Source organism: Vicia villosa, linkage group LG4, assembly GCF_029867415.1.
Source record: "Vicia villosa cultivar HV-30 ecotype Madison, WI linkage group LG4, Vvil1.0, whole genome shotgun sequence".
Taxonomy (NCBI): domain Eukaryota; kingdom Viridiplantae; phylum Streptophyta; class Magnoliopsida; order Fabales; family Fabaceae; genus Vicia; species Vicia villosa.
The window spans coordinates 156,038,862-156,059,357 of NC_081183.1; the positions used below are offsets into that span (position 1 = coordinate 156,038,862).

The 20,496-nt window shown below is 30.9% G+C and overlaps 2 protein-coding genes across 2 annotated transcripts; one reads left to right on the forward strand and one right to left on the reverse strand.

Annotated features, from left to right (window-relative positions):
- The first annotated feature begins 468 nt into the window (after nucleotides 1–468).
- Nucleotides 469–4,306, forward strand: LOC131595631 (receptor protein kinase-like protein ZAR1). Its single transcript, XM_058868034.1, has 2 exons — nucleotides 469–2,095; nucleotides 3,464–4,306. Exons 1-2 carry the CDS (start codon nucleotides 766–768, stop codon nucleotides 4,105–4,107), a joined length of 1,974 nt encoding a protein of 657 aa, XP_058724017.1. The 5' UTR covers nucleotides 469–765; the 3' UTR covers nucleotides 4,108–4,306.
- Nucleotides 4,307–15,329: 11,023 nt separating this feature from the next.
- Nucleotides 15,330–16,344, reverse strand: LOC131600040 (lectin B4-like). The gene has a single exon (XM_058872273.1). It carries the CDS (start codon nucleotides 16,305–16,307, stop codon nucleotides 15,483–15,485), a length of 825 nt encoding a protein of 274 aa, XP_058728256.1. The 5' UTR covers nucleotides 16,308–16,344; the 3' UTR covers nucleotides 15,330–15,482.
- Nucleotides 16,345–20,496: the final 4,152 nt, after the last annotated feature.

Sequence of the window (20,496 nt, forward strand, 5' to 3'; positions counted from 1 at the left end):
TAAAAACACCCTCATTTCAACATTTTTTCAAACTATTTTATGTAAGACCTATTTTCAAAATGAGGGACTCACACATGTTTCAACTAATAAAAAAGTGAGTGTTTGAAAGAGTGTTGAAATGAGAGTTTTGCTAGCACTCCTCTTTACTACAAAAGCCGACTAATATGAGAACATAGTAACCGAGAAGGTTATAATCGAAATAAAATTAGTTTAGGCTATAGTGTCCAAATCCGCGGTATATTTGAGACGGATTTAGGTAATGCTAAAACTATTTAAAGATCTAATGTTCAATCATCCCTTCCTCCAAAGTTGTCACTTTTTCATTTTTTTTTTCCTTTTTACAATTTTTTTTATCTATTTTTCTTTTTACAACTCTTTTTTCTTTCAAATCAAACACATCCTAAAGGAGAAGTAGTTTATGTTTTTTTATTTATACCAAAATTTTAACTACATTGTTGCTAATTTATGCACATTTCCCCTAATTAAGAGAAGAGAAGAGAAGAGCCAAGTACCCAGGCTCTTAAATTCTAAGACAAAAATTCAAATTGGTCGAGCAAGCGACAACAAACCTCGAGAACACACCCCAACATAAATTCAAAATAATCCCACACAACCACCTTCTACAACATTGTGATCTGATAATTTGAATCTGTTACTGTCCCTGCCTTCACTCACTTCTTCTTCTTCTATCAATGCTTCCATTCCTCTTCACTTAACTCAAACACCACACATGTAACACCTCGTTGCTAACACAAAAAACCAAACATGCTCCCTCATAACAACATCATCACTCTCCTCTTCCTCTATCACTGTCTCTGTCTCTCCATTATTCCTCTCACTTCATCTCTCAACTCAGACGGCCTCTCATTACTCGCCCTCAAAGCCGCAATCGACCTCGACCCCACCGGAATCCTCACCTCATGGTCCGACTCAGTTCCCACACCCTGCACCTGGGAAGGAGTATCATGCACCACCAACAACGACCGAGTCACTCAACTCACCCTCCCTTCAAAATCCCTCTCTGGCTACCTCCCCTCCGAGTTAGGCCAACTCACTGAACTCACCTCCCTCATTCTCCACAACAACAACTTCTCCAAAACCATTCCTTCATCACTCTTCAACACCACCAACAAACTCATCGTCTTAGATCTTTCTCACAACTCTCTCTCTGGTCCTCTTCCGTTGTCATTCACTTCACTCAAATCTCTCATCCATTGTGATTTATCTTCCAACTTTCTCAATGGCTCTATTCCAGACTCGTTAACCGAACTCACCGCTTTAACCGGTACTTTGAATCTCTCTTTTAATAGCTTCTCCGGTGGGATACCGGCTTCTTTAGGTAATCTTCCGGTGGAAGTTAGTTTGGATCTCCGTGATAATAATCTCACTGGGGAAATACCTCAGGTGGGGTCCTTGTTAAATCAAGGTCCCACCGCTTTTTCCGGGAATCCCGGACTTTGCGGGTTTCCGTTACGGGACCTTTGTCCGGATGGCGAAAGGGTTCCGGATCGTTTACCGGAAGATCCGAATCCGAACCCGATTGCTATTCAAACGGGTTCGGCTCAGGATCAGAAGCAGAAAAGTGGGCTGTTGGTTGTTGTGGTTGTGGTTTTGGTTTCTCTTGGGGCTGTGGTGGTTTTGATGTCGGTGTTGGCACTCCGGCGACGGAAGAGGTTGAATGAAGGGGAAGGGGAAGGTGGGTTTGAGAAGAGGAAGGTGGAGAGTGAGGTTTTGGGGTCTGGGGAAGAGCAGAAGGGGAGATTTGTGGTGTTGGATGAAGGGTTTGGGTTGGAATTGGAGGATTTGTTGAGGGCTTCTGCTTATGTGGTGGGGAAGAGTAGGAGTGGGATTGTGTATAAGGTTGTTGGTGTTGGGAAAGGGTTGGTTCCGGCGGGGACGGCGGTGGCTGTTCGGCGGCTGAGTGAGGGGGATGATGGAGGTTTAAGGTTTAAGGAATTTGAGTATGAGGTGGAAGGTATTGGGAGGGTGAGACACCCTAATGTTGTGCCTTTGAGAGCTTATTACTATGCAAGTGATGAGAAACTTCTCATCACTGATTTCATTCGCAATGGAAGCTTGCACACTGTTTTGCATGGTATCACTTCTCAAACTTTCTGGTTCTTAGTTTAATTAATCTGCATTTTTAATTCAATGTGCCTAATATTAAGTTCCTAATTATGCGAAAGTTGATTTGGATAGAACATTATGGCAAAAGTTGACCGTGATCCATATAGCTGGATTCACTTAGTAGGATAAGGCTTGGTTGTTGTTGCATGGTTGTGGTCGCAGCCTATATGATACAACGATGTCAACGATGTCGTAGATACCTTTAATGCTTAATTTTGGGTGTCAATGTTTGATTATTCATTGCAAAGTCATGGAGTCAGGGAATTTCTTTTCAAATGTTTGTTATATATTTAGAAATGAATGTAGTTTCTTGTATTTGCTAGATTGAGTTTTCTTCTCAGTGAGTGTTTGGTTCCATATGAGATTGATAATTAATTCTCTTCTCATTAAACCTAATTATAGTGAAAACCTATGTGTTTGGTCATTCTTAGACAAAGTTGATGCCATCCACAAACCTTAGTTTAACTAGATGTGATGTGATAATGAAAAACTTTTGGTTTGAATTGAAAAAATGTTCACTAATTTACTGCATTATAACTTTTTATTTAGAGTAGAAATCATCAAAACATGTGTAACTTTACCTCAAATCCAAAACAACAATACTTTAAACTCAACTGCAACCAAATCAATTGTATATCACAGACTTTGTACAGTGTCTTATGGGTAGGTGACAAAGTACTATTCATTGTGAGTGCATATTGTAAAGTTGTGGTTGAGTTCAAATTCTTGTTTTTTGCTTTTGAGAGCTAATGATGTTGCCATGTGATTGTGGCCATGGTGATAATGTACATCTACAGGAGCTGATAAGTGTGTGTGTCTATTTGGCATTTGCACTATATATTTTTGGGGACCACTGGTTTTTATGTCCTTTAGTGAACTGTGTTTTCTGCACATGAGAACTGAAATCCCTTTTATAATTGCTATTGTCCGTGATCATACAAACAGCTTTATGCAGCAGGTACATTTTTTTTGGTATTATCTTTGTTTTTGTTTATAGTATTTCTAATGCATGTTCATCCTAAATAACTTTTGTGGTCTTGTTTTGTGAAGATTTTTTAGTGTTCAATTCAAAATTTTAACTGGATTTCATTGTCCCTATTTGAGTGACTGAAAATCCATGAGTAGACTCATTTAACTGGTTTGTATTGACCCCATTTGAGTGACTGAAAATCAATGCATTCACGGTTGAATCTTTCTCGTTACACAATGGGCCAGTATGAACATTGTTCCTACCTAGATTGGTGTTTACCTTTACAATTTATTTACTCCATGTTATATGAACAACCTAAAATATTTAAAATTTAAGCCTTTTTCTCGGCGTTGTATTTGGTTGCAGGTGGGCCATCCGATTCATTGCCACCATTATCATGGCCAGCAAGATTGAAAATTGCTCAAGGAACTGCAAGGGGATTGATGTACATACACGAGTTTAGTGGTAGGAAGTATGTCCACGGCAACATAAAATCAACGAAAATACTATTGGATGATGATCTCCATCCTTATATATCCGGTTTCGGACTTACCCGTCTTGGTTTAGGTATGTCAAAGTCTACCACCACTTTCACCCATAGGCGGCAAAATTCGAACCAGTCTATTGTAACCTCAGCAATGAGTTCAAAAGTTGCTGCTTCCTCTAAGAATTACACGGCACCCGAGTTGCTTATGACTGGAGCAAAGTTCACTCAGAAATGTGATGTGTATTCTTTTGGAATAGTGTTGTTAGAACTTTTGACAGGCCGGTTGCCGGATTTGGGACCAGAAAATGATCAGAAGGAGCTTGAGAGTTTTGTGAGGAAAGCATTTAGAGAGGAACAGCCCTTGTCAGAGATTATCGATCCAGCACTTCTGCCTGAGGTTAATGCGAAAAAACAGGTTGTTGCAGCGTTTCATGTTGCGCTGAACTGCACAGAACTTGATCCGGAATTGCGACCGAAAATGAGAACTGTGTCTGAGAGCCTTGATCACATCAAAATTCAGTAGAGAAATGACAGGAAACGTTGTAAATTTTGTTCATTGGCTAACCATTATCTTGTTGTGGTGTTGATTCTGTAAGATTATTGTAGGTATGGAAAAACTAATGTAACTTGTTTGATGGATTGACTTGATCTAATATATTTCCTTCTCAACAGAATCTACATGTGTATAAGGGTGAACTAATATTTTACCAGTATTAATTAAATTTGCAATCAAATTTGATCATTGAAAAAGATATCACTAGTATGCCTCACTCTTTTATTTATTAAAGAGATATCAATAGGCTTAAAAAATTGTTGAGTGTGTTTTCACTCAATTCAAATTAATTAATCAGGAATCTCAAAATACTATAAAAATGAGTGGCAAATGTCAATTAACTCAAGACAATATTGATAGATGAAAAAGATAATACTAATAGACCTAAAATATTTGACATTTTTTTGCCTCAAATAAAATGAATAAATCAGTGTCTCCAAAGATGTGAAACTTAAACCATGAACACCATTGAAATGAAGAAATATCTTGCATTGCATAATAGTGAAATGAGTTGCAATAAATCTAATCTACAATGATAGAAAATTATATCCAAATTACCCATTTCTTCAGATTTATTCCTAAACTAACACATGTTTCAAAAATATTTTCAATCTATCCCAATTTTTTTAAAAAATGGTAAAATTTAGTTTCGAAAACTTTTGACAAATCAAATATGAGTTTAAGAACATTTTAAGAGCTTAAGCAACAGAAATAAAAGTTAAGGGAAAAAGAAGAACACCGAAAATTATAGAGGTTCGATCAAAATAAAAAGGACTTACTCCTCTCCAAGATCTGATCTTGAGAGTTTCCAATAATACTTGAGAGCTTTAAGTAGTAGAGACTCACGAATCCCGTTATACAAGGAAATGGTGGTGTGCCTTCAACCAAAATATTACAAGAAGATAGATAAGGGCGTTTGCCTCTTTTCTCCAAAAATATTGTTAAGAGTGAAGTGGTCAAACTTCCTTCCCATCTGCGGATTAAAGCGGTTAGTATCCTTTCCACTAACATGATCCTTGTAACGGATAGTCTTTAAGTTTAAAAAAAAAATCTAAACTCAATTTTTGTTTAACATGATAACTAAATAATCTCTGAGATTTTAATCGGATGATCTTAAACCTAGGAATATTTTACTATCGGCTAATCTTCAACCAATCTTGGATTTACAGGCTAACCAAGAACCATGGGAAGATCTTTAACCAGCAAACCAAGAGCTAAAGGAATATTTTAAAGTTGGCTAATCTTCAACTTAAATAGGAACTGATCACACAATCCTCAACCAAAGCTTTTATCGGGTTTAACTTCTAACCACAAATAATCTCTAATTGGACAATATTCAACCAAGGTATATAAAAATTTTCCTTAGTGAATTACAATTTTACCCTTCCAAAATTACAAAAATAACCTCCTCAAAATGAGAATGTCCTCACAAAAGCATTTGACTATAACATCTAGTGAGAGAAATTGAAAATAAAACTTAGAGAGTGTGTGAGAGGAGGTAGTGTCAAAACACGTTTTTGGATGATTTGAAATGAGAAATGAGGCTTCTATTTATAGGTAAGAGGTTTGCCCAAAAAGAAATTCTTTTTTAATGAATTTTACTGTTGTCTAATCGATTAGACAAAAAAATGCTAATCGATGAGATTTCAAAAAACAATTGATTATATGTTACCAAAATGGAAGTTTAGGATATGTTACCATTGCACATCATTAAGGCATTGTCTAAATGACTTGGGGCTTAAGTTTGAATTGATCTAATAGATTAAACCAAAGTCCCAATCAATTATCACTAAAAAATGTCCCTTTAACCACCACAACTCCTAAGTAGGGGTAAGAATAGGCTGGACCGAGCTAGGCTTTGCCAAACCTGAATCTGGCCTGTTAAAAAATTCAAAGCCTAAGACTGGCCTGTAGCCTATCATTGACTTATTTTTTTGTCTGAGTTTGCCCTTTTTGAAGGTCTGATTGACCTATTAGCCTACTTAAAAGCCTATTTCATTTGAACATTTTTAAATAAGTCATTCAACTCAACTTTATATAGACTACAAAAATTAAAAGATCAGTGAGATTAAATATTTGTTTACATTGACTTATTTGAGTTTATCTAGTTGCATAATTTTTGTGATACTATTTGTTTGAAAGAACTTATGCAAGCAACTTATGACATTGTTCATAGGATTTTTTTTCATCTTATTTTCATAATTTCTTTAAAATAACTAATATTTATTTTTATATTTTAATTCAAAGTATATAATATAATATAATAATAATAATATTCATATTTACTTAAATAGGTCGGCCTCATAGGCTTAATAGGATTTTTATATGGCATGTGGCCTAACCTTTTAGCTAAATAAACTTATAAAAAAGCCTGGCCTGACTTAGGCCTATGTAGGCTGGGCCGTAGGCCCCTGTTAGTCGGCCTGGCCTATTCCCATCCATACTCCTAAGTCATCTGGCACAGCTCCAAGACATATTTGAAAAAGTTTTCTCTTGATAAAATATATTTAAAAAAGGTTTGAGTGAGTGTTTGTTTATAGCCATTTACTTTTACGAAAAAGCTCATTTGCTTTTACATAAGATCACTCATTTACTACCTTAGGAGATCAACTCCTTCTACAAGCCTTTTTCTATATATTATCTTCTATGTTGATACTGGTAGAGATCAATTAAGGTTTTAGATAATGTACTTTATTTGCCTTCTTTGAATATTTAAGTTCATCAAACCATATTACTTGGATTTGTATCTTTAACCGCTTAAGCACTATGCTTGACTTATCATTAGTTGTCTTTATGGTTGATCTTATGATTAACCTTATAGATGCCTTTAGAGTTAACATCATAGTTGTCATCATGAAAATATGATGCCTTGGTTAAAGGTATGTTACCTGCAAAAAAAAGGTTCCACAAATACAACACCAATGAAGAAAAAAGTTGGGTGTAAATGGAGTGTCTTCTTCTTGCAACTTTGAGAAGCTTTCATCTTCTCCTGAATCACGTTGATCTTCTCTGCCGTATGTTGGATAATCTCAGGCCCAATCACAGAACCCTTTCCCGACTCATACTAACATAAAGGCGTCATACACCTTCTACCATACAACGCCTCAAACAGTGTCATTCCAATACTCGAATTGAAAATATTGTTATAGGTAAACTCAATCAATGAAAAAAGCTATCCCAAGCACCTCCCTGTTCTAGCATACAATTTTTAACAAGTCCTATAAGGATTGGATGATCCTCTCTGTCTGACCATTTGTGTGCAGATGATAAGCAAAACTCAAACGCAAATTCGTACCCAAAGCTTTCTACAAACTCTCCCAGAACCTCGACGTAAGCCTCAGATCTCAGTCAGATACAATACTGGATAGAATTCCATGTAAGCAAACAATCTTCTCAATATACAATTATGCTAACTTCTCCAATGGATAGTTAAGTCGAATTAGAATGAAATGAACGGATTTAGTAAACATATCCACAATAACCCAAATGATATCCTAACTCTTCATTGTTTTCGGCAACCCAGACACAAAATCCATCTAAATGTTATCCCACTTCCACTCAGGAATAGACAACTGCTGCATCAAACACAACGGCTTCTGATACTCAACTTTATACTTCTGGCAAGTCAAACACGCATACACGAATTCAACAACTTCCTTCTTCATTCCAGGCCACCGAAATATCTTCCTCAAATTTTGATACATCTTCATAGCATCGGGATGAATACTCACACCACTTCGGTGTCTTTCCTCAAGAATACTCTTCTTAAGTTCTGGAACATCTGGAACACACACTCGATCACAGAATCTCACGACACCATTTTTGTCGATTATGAAATCAACACCTTGACCCTGATTGATTAAATCTAATTGATCAACCAACCTCAAATCAGTCCCTTGACCTTCTTCAATCTCATCAAGATTTTCACATCAATCACCTTTCTCATTTTGTGATTTACTGTAACAACAAGTTATCAATTCATATAGCAGCAAACCCAATTTTCCATTAGAGAACCAAACATATAGAAACCGATTGTCATGTGGTAAGAGATAAGGTACGAGCAGAAGTTCTTCATTTGCTTCTATTGCATCAAAAGATCAAGTGGCTGACATTCTGACTAAGTCATTTCATGTAGGGGCATTCAGCAGTCTTCAAGGCAATCTAGAAACGATTAACAACTTTTCTAGCTTGAGGGGTTCTTAAGCATGAAGATTAGACGTAGTTGGTATAGTTAATTACATAGCAAGCTAACTTCACCATTGATATAATCATTAAATTTGTTAATCATAATTAACCTACATTAGTTAGTTGCGAGTTTGTTGAGAGTTAGTTAATGGGAATAACTAACTATAAAGGATATAACTTGCACGAGCTTGATCATTGTGAAATTTTTATTCAAATAACCCAGTTTTTCACTTTTATTCTCAAAATAACTCATGTTTTAAAAATATTCTCAATCTACCCCACTTTTAAAAAAAATTGGAACGAAGTGCAGGCGTCATATGAATTAGCGTTGCTTTTTAAAAATATAGTGGTGTCGCCGATGAAATTAACGACTGCATGTTTGACTAGACTATATGGAGTCGCCAATTCAATTGACGTCTCCCTTTAATTTTATAGTGCAATCGTCAATTGGCGCCTCTCTTTTTCTCTTAGTTGGCAAAAGATAGATTTTTAACTTTATAAGACTACTTATTATTTAATATTTGATGAGAATAGTATAACACTTAATAAGATTGTTAAAAAAAAATATTAGCATCATTACACATGTTTTTGACTACTTTATGTTTGGGTATCATTGGATTCTCTTTTTACTCCTTCAAAAATCATAAAAACAGACAAATAAAAAAAAATACAACAACTTTTTATAACATTTATTCATGACTATTTACAACTTTTCACTCAATTTAATCTTTCCTATCCTTTTATTTTATTATTTTTATTTATTTTATTTCATTATTTTATTTATTTTCCTTTATTTTTCCTTTTCATGTAGATAATGTTTATTCCTCTCCCCTCTCTCCAATTTTGCATTTAATTTATTTTTATTATGAATGAGTTTGAACTTAGAAGTATAAATGAAGAATAATTGTTGGGTGCTAATATAGTTGAAATGTCTAAATTGCATTTTAAAATTTTAAAACTCTAAATTTATAAAATTAGGAGAGAAATAGACAATTTAAATAAAAGTCTGTATAATAAAGTCTACCATCATCATAGAGCACAAAAATCATAAAGGCAAGGTTTATGAAATTAAAAATAAATTTATTGGTGCCAATACAATGATTAAGTAACATTTCATGGAACATTTGATCACAATGTATATTGACCATTTATTTTGCTAGGACAATAACTTATTCTCTTTTGTAGAGTGTCTTTGTAGTCTCCAAAGTCTGGTCAAATAACTTATTAAATTAAAGGAATAAAAGGCTGTACAGGCATACCCTGGAGTTTAATCCATTTGCATAAATTATCAACGCACTTAACAACAAAATAAATGTTCCAAGATGGTTGACAATCAGTCTCAGTTTTACAAGGTGGTTCATAGTAATCTGTATTGTAAAAATAAATAAAATAATAAGTTAGTGAAACATGATAAATTAAAATTGGAAAGGAAAGAAAGAATTTTGAAAAAAAAAATGAAAAGTGGCACACCATCATCCATTGTTGCTGCAGCAAGAACTATGGAAAGAAATAGAATAGCATATACAATCTTTATAATTTCTGCCATATTATTTTCTATTTGAGTGTAAGAAATAGAATAAGATTTGGTCTCTTTATAAAGTGTATAAAGTCCATGCTCTTCTATAAATAATTAAATAGTGTTTAACTTTTATGAAGTGGTAAAAACTCATCATACAATTAATATTATTATTAAATATATCTGAAGTATATAATTTTGGTATTTTTAGTCTCTTTAAAACACTTAGAAAAAGGTCAGAAAATAGTAAATGGAAATTTTGTAACCTTTCATGATAGTAAAGGGAAAATTTATTTTTTAATCTTTTGAAACTGATAATTTTTTATTACTTTTGTAGCCTTTCGTGATAGTAATTAGAAATTTTTTTCATTTGGATCAAGATAAAGTTATTTTTTGGAATAGTGTTAACATGTCAGTTTATGCACATCTAGTAGAACATATTGTGAGATTATTTTATTGTTGGTAAGATGTTTAAATAAGAAGAATGTGTAGTGAATATTCAAATTGCAAGTTTTTTTCAACATTATCTTTCATATTAATTATGGTATTCGATTTATAAAATAATTTGGTAACGAATATAAACCAAAATAATTAATTAGCTTTTGAATCAAAGTGAGTTTGCAATAACTGTTACTGATAAACTAGTTGATAACTTATAATTTATGACAGATGACATATAGTTTATAGTTGTTTATAGTTTATTGTTGATGATTGAGATTGATAATCGATAACTTAATTGAACTGTTTAATAAAATAACGGTTCAACTAACATATAAATATAAAATGACATAAAATCACATTTTTGATATTTTGAAATCTTTGAACGATTTGGTCTTTTTAGATATGTCAACAACCATGGAAGGGTCTGTTTGAAATAGTTTTTGTTTTTAGTTTTTAAAAACTGAAAAGTAAAAATCAAAACACAATTTAGCCATTTCAGTTTTTTGCTTTTAAAAACTGAAAAATTGTGAAGAGTTTTTAAAAACACATTTGTAAAATATTATATTCAAATAAGTTTTTAGTTTTTAAATTTTCAAAAACTAAAATAGAGTTTTTGAAAAGCCTTTCAAAGAGGCCCTTAGTTATTCTTGCACAATTGTAACAAATAAGGTATTCTCTTCTTCCCAAAATAACAAACAAAGCGATTTAATGGGATTTGATTTACTACTATATTAGGCTATCTCTATTTAAAGCAATATCTTACAGAACATTATTAAATCCCAGAATAATGTACCCTACTAAATTTGTTAGCCACCTAAAATTACACCACATGAGTAAAGGCTAATACAAAAATTTAGCATATTATCACCGTGCTTTTCTCCTCACCACATGCAAACAACAAGAATATATTTTCCTCCGGAAAAAGCTGCTTGCAAGATTTTCAGTATATAAATTGAGCGAATCAGTTATTGATCTCATACATGCTAGAAAGAAAAATTTCAACAATGGTGGCATCAAAGAAAACAATATCCACCCTGCTGATTTGCTTGGTGATAACTATGGCCTATGTTAAAGAAGCAGAAACTCTCACTGATTGTGCCAAACAATGTATGCCTGTGTGCTTGAAAGAGCATGGCGCCACGATCAAGATATGCGGTCCAGCTTGCGAACAGTTTTGTGCACAATCTGAGATTACATCGACCTCAAAATCTCATGACGGAAGCTCCTTCCATAATAAATTATAAATAAATTTTAATTTTTAGATTTATTAAATAATTGATGTATCTGATTTATATATAGATTAAATACATCAATTATTCAATAAATTTAAAAAACAAAATTTGGTTATGTATGGACAATAGTTTTTAATTGGGTTATGTATGAAGTTGTATCTGGGAGAGACAACCCTCAAACCATATTTGTTTTTGATGTTTTAATTACAATTATGTTTATTTATAGTTAAATTATTGCTGTAAATCAAAACACAAAATATTATATTGAGAATATGTTGATATCTTCTAGTTTCTTGTTCAGAACAGTTATTGATTTTTGGTAAACAATAATAATAATAATAACCTCGGATATGTTTTTCAGCTAAGATGTTTGCATTGCATTCCAATGTGTTTTTGTTTTGACTCATACCAATGTGTTAATTGCATATATATATATATATATATATATATATATATATATATATATATATATATATATATATATATATATATATATATATATATATATATATATATATATAGAAACATAAGAAGTGATGCGATGACTTTGATTTTTGCAACGAGAGTGTACCTTTTTAATAATTTGAATTAAAACATTCACAATCATTTTTTAAATTTAATATTAGAGAATAGTTTTTACTTTTAAAAGTAAATTCAAATCGACGATTTAAAATGCCAGAATTTGTAAAATGGTTTTAAAACAAGTGATTTACTCACAACTTCAACAACTTGACATTAAAACATTTTAATTACAATTAATTCAATTAAAAAAATATATTGCATAATAACATCATCAAATTTTAGGATGACGGAGTCTCTTTCAACTTAACTAGAGGTCCTAAGTTCGATCTATGTCTTGAGCATGCAACAATAATAAATCTCTTGAGGGAGAATTTGGTCACCTATATGATCCTACACAGTTTAAAGGATTAGTCCATGCAGTTGCGCGCAAAGGATACCCCGATTTATAGCAAAAATCTCAAGAGACAAGAGAGGAATAAAAATCTAAGCAAAGATGATCTTTGGACTCTAAAAAGGGGATGACTAGGTTCCAACACACTAAGTGGCACACAACTTTAGTTTTCTCGGTCGCCAATATAAATCATTTGACCCGACGCTTAACACTCTAGAGTGATTTTATTGTAAAAAGGACAAGAGTAAGTCTTGAGGTACTTAGGCAATCTCTCACACACACACACATAAAGTCTTTCAAACCTCTTCCATTTTTATAAATCTTCTTAAAGCCAATCCATGTAAGTACAAAATTGATTCATAAATGTTTCTAATCAATTTGGAAAGCTAAACACGTGCCTAATCAATTAAGACCTTGGTCAAATCGATTAAGACAAAGAGAATGCTTTATAATCGATTAACAAACTATTTATCGATTAAAGTATATAGGAGTTTTAAAGTTTCCTTTCGGGATTAAGGTTATCATTTTTTAGGAAGATTAATCGACTAAAACATGTTTTAACTCATAAACTCTATGGTGTTATATTCACAAATGGCCTAGTAAAGTCGGGAGAATTGCAGAAGGCGACGCTTATCTGCCGCCTGCCATTAGGGACTTTTTCACCCTAAGTGCTCCCTACTCGCTCGCTCGTGGGAAACGTGAGAAAAAACATTTCTCAGTCAGAGCGAAGTCAGGGTCAACAAGTTAGTCCACGTTTTCCTAAGGACGCCTTAGACTCAATATCCTTTATAAATACGTCACTTCTAGTGTGTGAGAAGACAGATTGTAACATATTTAGACAGATTGTAACACATAAACGAAGAGCTTCTCACCCCACGTGAGCTTCTCTCTCCATAACCAAAAATACCACCAAACAAGACATCTCGCCACCGCGGACAAACATTAAACCACCAGAAAATACTAAGACCTCCGGTCACTCCCACTAGCTTAGAGGTACAACGCATTATGTACTTCTTAAAATAAACGATGGAGGAGAGAGAGAAAAATGACACACAATCCTCATCATTTAATTTAAAATTTAATGGTTCAGATTCATTTCCATGTTATCACATAAAAATGACATTCTCATATGACATGTTCCATGTGTGTGTGTGTCTATATATATATATATATATATATATATATATATATATATATATATATATATATATATATATATATATATATTCCATAAAACGAAAACCATAGCTTAAAAAAAATTCTCTAAATTGAGGCGTGACTAGGGGTGTGCATGGATCAATAACCAAATCAAATTGAATCATATATATGGTTTGGTTTGGATCTTAAAACTATTTTATTAAAACCAGTTAATTTTTTAAAAATCGGTTTACATATGAATTGGTTCGGTTCTAAACCGGTTTTTCATAATAACTAGTTTTAACAAAAAAACCGGTTTTAAACCGGTTCTCCCAAAACTAGTTTTTTTATTTTTTTTTTACAAATAAACCAGTACTGATTTCAATGAAAAGAAAGTGAGATTAACTTAATTGCTAAAGTCTTCCATGAGTAAATTAAATGTTGTAACATAGCTTCCTAGAATAATGGATTTTCTGGTTAATAATATAGGTGAGCTTACCAACAAGAAAAACAAAACTCAAATTTTGCTGTGAAGAATGAACATACCAGATCTCATGGTAATAGGAGAAAAGTGCAAAATAGGATGATAGAAGATCAATTTGATCTTAAGCAAAATGACAAAATATTCTCTTAAAAAATCAAAACGGTAATGGAGCACTGATAGTGTGTGAAGAAGAAAAATAAGAAAAATGAAGAAGCACTGAATGAAAAAAAAACTAAAGCAAGTGAGAGAAAATTAGGTTAACCATTTAAGAATTGGTTTTTCATAGTATCGGTTTTAATTTGGTTTAATGAAATGGTTTTGGGTCAGTTTTTATGCAAAATGGTTTGGGCTTTTAAAATTGGTCCACCAGATTTTCTAAATCAGTTTATGGAAATCGGTTATTTTTTGCACACCCCTAGATGTGACAGCTGATAATTATATCTATAAATGACTTTGATCTTCATGTTTATTTAGTTAATTATCTTTAACTAAATAGCATGAATGACTTTGATGTTCGTCATATCAATGACAGAAGATAATTAAATACAAACAAATCTAAATTTTACCCTTTAATATGATGCAATGATATATCATGTTATGAATGCAAAGTTATTTTGTTGGAATATGAAAGCAGAAAGTAAAAAAAAAGATCTTTCTAAATTTGTCTCTATCTAAATAAACCACTCTTCAATTTTTATAGCTATAAATTATAAAATATAAAATAGAATAAAATAACTTTTTGACATTACCATAAGTTGATCTTGTGATATATGAATTAATTATAATTATTTTCAATTTTATTTTTAGTTCTTTTACCCACTTTTTAGTGTTTATAAATTGCAAAAACTTTATGACATGTAACATAAAATACAAAATGCTAGTTTTGGCAACTTATAGATTCTGAAAATGAGTTAGAGACATATTTATAAAGAAAGAGACAGATTTTGATTTCTATTAGTTTGATAAATCACGTATGATCCATTAACAAGAAAAATCAACTTACATTGTATTTAAAATTAAGAAGCCATGATTTGAAGGGAGCCATATTTTGAGAGACAGAGAGAGAAAACAGAAAACAGTGCAGTACACGAGCTTGGCATTAAATTTAATTTTGTATTCAGAGTATCCAACATGCTCACAATATGAACAAGTTTGATATATTTAATAGGTTTTTGGATAACCTGATTTAAATATAGATTATTTACCCGGTTAAAATCAACTTCCTTAAAAAGGAAAGTGAAGTGAAACAAATATATATAAATATAAAATTCAAACACAACAGCATTCAATCAACATCACTCTTATTACAAGATGGATTTTGCAGTGATAGTTTTAACAGTAAATAAAGCATTTTAACCATTGTTGCAGGTCTTATTTTTTCTTGAGATTACACGGAACCATAAACCATTTTAACCATTGTTGCAGGTCTTATTTTTTTTACAAAGAACCACGAAGCACATTGTCGTTGTCGTCCAAAATGGACTGAAACGACCAAGAAATAATATCATGAGTCTCAACAACGCCTTCAGAAAGACCGGTGGTAGCCGAGAAACCAACCCTGACATACTCCGGAAGAATGTCCCTCAAATCAACACGAGCAGAAACAATATAACTTGTTTGACTCAAAGGGAAAACCAAAGAAGCAGTCAAAGCTTTTGTGGAAGCCTGATAGGTTATAACAGCATTGGCTTTTTCTCCATAAACCAAATCAAAAGGGGTAGTTTTAACTGATTCGATAGAGTTTACATCAATACCAATATGTGTATCTTCCGGATCCCAATCCTGGTTGTAAAAGGTGTCGAATTCAACAGCAACAATTTGGTTAGATTTATCGGCTCCTCTGTCATTGAAAAGTCCTAGGTATCCACCAGGTTTTTGTGGCTGAGTATCCGGTGGGGCAAGGAAAAATGCGAGACCATCTGCAACTTTGAAGGTGTTTGGTGCTTTGAGGACAAACGAAAAGGAAGTGGTAAAACTTGCAAGTGTGGTGTTGTCGTGAATGTGAATAGGTGAAGCATATAGGACACGACCAAGAGAGTCTGAGACTGGGTTTCCATGTTCAACTTTTGTGAGTTCTAATCTCCCTTTTGAGTTAACAAGTGCATCCTCTTGTAGGATGAGGTTTTCTTGGTTTTGGTTGAAATTGGTGAAGGAAAAGGAAGTGGATTCGGTTGAGTTAACATTATTCACTAACAAAAGGAAGAAACTTAAAGAAAATAGTATGACAAGAGAGAATGACTTTTGGAAATTAATGGTTGCCATCTTTTTCTGAATTCAATTCTGATACTGCAAAAGGAGAGATATCTTATTGCGTATTTATAGCGCCAAATATCACCCCTCGTTAAATTCTTACACCAATGTTACTTTTCTTTTTAAAGAGTGTTCGGTGGAATTTGTCTGCGCCTTATTGTCGCTTATCAGTCTTTCCTTGATGACAAAATTATGCATGGATTGAAGTTTGTCTTGTGATCAGTGTGTGAGCTCAATTATTTTATGAGCACCGTTTCATCATCATTTTGGTCCCCATTTTGTTTGTTTTTTTTTTTTAAGGAATTATTAATCATTTATTATAGCATAACAAATATCATATTCACAATGCAATACTTAGATGACACAACCATAACACATGTACTTACACACAATCAATCACATTTTTTTTATTAATTAAAAATTAAAAATAAAATTGTCTCTCACCTCTTTTATCTCAACCACCCCATGATGCCAATTAAAAACGAAATTAAAATTTAAATAAATTTATATTATCTCTCTTTTCATTGGTTGTGCCTAAAAATATAGATTTACGTTCGTATCCATGCAAGTATTTCTCATTGTTGTGTTGTGTTAATCACAATCGAGAGAGCTGCTTTTACTATATGGTTCACTCTTTTTTTTTTTTTTACAATTACAAATTTAACTCATTTCATTAATAAATTGTTATTAAATACAAGGAGGAGGAATCAAATACAAAATATTATGTCTAGGCCAAGAATCACTACACGAAAAGTGTGATATAGCCACCTGATTTTGCGACGTGATTATCACGTGGCTCAAAAAAGTGAGTTGCGACGTGATAATCACGTCACTATAAGTTTTTAATATTAAAAAACTAAAATCAACGTTGGCACATGGGGTGTCAGAAATATTATTTTAAAAAAATATTTGCGAAGTGAAAATCACGTCGCAACCACTAAATAAAATAAAATAAATGCAAAATAGGTAAAGTAGACTGACGTTTCAAAGGGGGGAATTTCAAATTTTCATTTTTTATTGTTGTGGCATGTATATCACGGCGCAAACGTTTTAGTATATCACGCCCATTTATGTCTGCAGTCATGTGTGCAGTTGACTGACACATTTATGTCAGTTAGGATGTTGCGACGTGATTTTCATGTCGCTACCTAGACACGTGAAAATCACGTCGCTAAATGTGATATACCCATTCGCGTTCCGCTCCTCTTCCTAGAACCCCCATTTTAATGTTTCTTCTTTCTTCCCCTAAACCCTCTTCCTCTCCTCCCTCTTCAACCCTCCTTCCTCTTCAATCCACCATTTTTCAAGTCTCAAATTTTTCATACAATCCCCCATTTCCAGGTATGCAATAGATCTTCACTTGTTCTTGTTAATTTTTTTTTTAATTTTTTGCTAAGAATCTGATTTTGATTTAATATATGTGTAGGTGAAGAATTTCTGATTTTGATTCAACTATAAGAGCTCACTAAATATTGTTCAAGTTCATTGAGGTTTTTTTTCAATTTTATTTATCTAATTTTTCAGATTTTTTGATGTGATTATATATATATATATATATATATATATATATATATATATATATATATATATATATATATTATAGATTAATTTGATATATAATTTAGATTTTTATATGTGATTATTAGTTAATTTATCTAATTAGAAACATATATAGATTTAATAAAAACAGATTTTATGTTATAATTTTTAGAATGTATATATATAAAAACAGAATATTAGGATGTTATTATAATTATAGAATATTAGGATGTTATAATTTTTAGAATGTTATAATTATAGATTTAATAAAAACGAAAATATTATATATAATATGTATTATTGTTAGAATGTATATATCGTTAGAATGTATATAATATCTACTTAATCTAAATCCAAGGTTGTCGTGATGGCAACCTTGAAACCCTAATGCTTATGTGGCACGGTTTTAGCACCTTTGAAGACAACTCTAACCTATGTGGCATAATTTTAAAATTTTCAATTTTTATATACCAATTTTTTTAACAATATTATTAAAACCATTGTTCTAACCACTAATTTATCTCTACATTAAAAATAAATAAATAAATAATAATAATAATAAACAAAATAATGATAATAATAATAGAAATAATAATGATAATAACAATAATAACTAGAATAATTATAATTATAATTAAAATAATAATATTAAAAATAATAATAAACAAAATAATAATAATAATAATAATATAATTATATCATTACATTTTTAATATTATAATAGAAAACAAAAATTTTATCAAATATTTTATTACTAAATATATATTTTTTTAAAACTGGGGAATATTATCTCACCATTTTTTTAAGTTTTTAAAATTTTCAATTTTTATATACCAATTTTTTTAACAATATTATTAAAACCATTGTTCTAACCACTAATTTATCTCTACATTAAAATAAATAATAATAATAATAATAATAATAATAATAATAATAATAATAACAATAATAAACAAAATAATAATAATAATAATAATAATAATAATAATAATAAAAATAATAATGATAATAATAATAATAATAACCAGAATAATTATAATTATAATTATAATTAAAATAATAATATTAAAAGTAATAATAATAATATTAATAATATAATTATATCATTACATTTTTAATATTATAATAGAAAACAAAAAAAAAATTTTATTACTAAATATATATTTTTTAAAAACTGTGGAATATTATCTCACCATTTTTTAAGTCATTAATTAATTAATTTTATAAAATAAATATTTCTAATGTCATTACTTTTTAAAAAATATCCAAACTATTATTATAAACGATTAATAATATTTTATTTAAATTAAAAAAATAAAATAATTGTAAGTAATTTAGTTGATAATTGATAAAATATAAAATAAAATTATTGTAGTAGTAATAATAAAATATAACTAAAATATATTCTGTGTGATTTTGATAAAAAAATAAAATAAAATAAATATATATATAAAATATATTCTGTGTGCTTGAAATAAATTTAATTTAAAGCAAATTAATTATATAATATCATGCACTCAATTTTTATTATATAAAAAAGCAATCGGTGAGTACAGAGAGATAACTAAAAGGTGCTTCAAATAAATGCCATATTTATTTAGGAAATATTATTTCATAAAATGTACTACTCCGTTACTATCCGTTTTCATATCATAAAGTCATTTTTAATCTATTAATTATTTTAAGAAAATCAACCACGTCATTACTCTCCATCAGTTTTATTTCATACTGCATTTAAAAAAATAATAATAGCCACGTAAATGGTCCAATAACTCCATTCGTTTTGGAAATATCATTATTGACATTTAGTTTTCTTATAATAACTCCTTTTTTATCCATTAATTAGTTTTAATAAAACGTATTATATTCTCCTTATAAATAATCTATCCTTATAATCTTATTTCATCTCAATCACAACTCATGTCATTGAATCTCACATATGATTCCCTTATTATGCTATTTCATCTCAAACACAATATTTACATTTTATTATGTTATTTCATCTCAATCACAATATTTACTTTTCATGTTAATCTCTCCATCACCATCTTTACTTCTCATGCCATTAAATCTCAAGTATAATTTACTTATATCATTGGTACTTCTCATGCCACTAAATTACTATAATTTACTTATACCATTGGTTATAAATTAAAATATTAATTTAAAAGTAGATACATGAGAGATGGTGGCAGCAACGACAGCATAATGTAAAAAATCTGGTTTAAGAGTAAATACGTGAGAAATGGTGGGTGACAATGATGGCAGAAGAGGGGTACATACTCCTTATTTTTGTATGCCTTGATTTCTATATTTACTACTAATATTTGTTAATTCTTAATTTTAGAAATGATGGGCGGCAATGATGAGAGAAGAAGGGTATAAACTCCTTATTTTTGTATGCTTTGATTTCAATATTTATTAATATTTGTTAATTCTTGATTTTTTTGTAGGTATAAATTTTGAAACATTATAAAATATATTTAAAAAAATTGTTGATAAATTGGATTGTGAAAGATTGAGGAGGGTTAGAAGATACAAATTTATTTTGTTTGTTCAATTTTATAATATGCTAAGTCTTTTTAATTTTATTGATGTTTATTAATTTTTTATTATTTGTTTGTAGGTACTGTCTTATATATAATATATTATATTTTGTCCC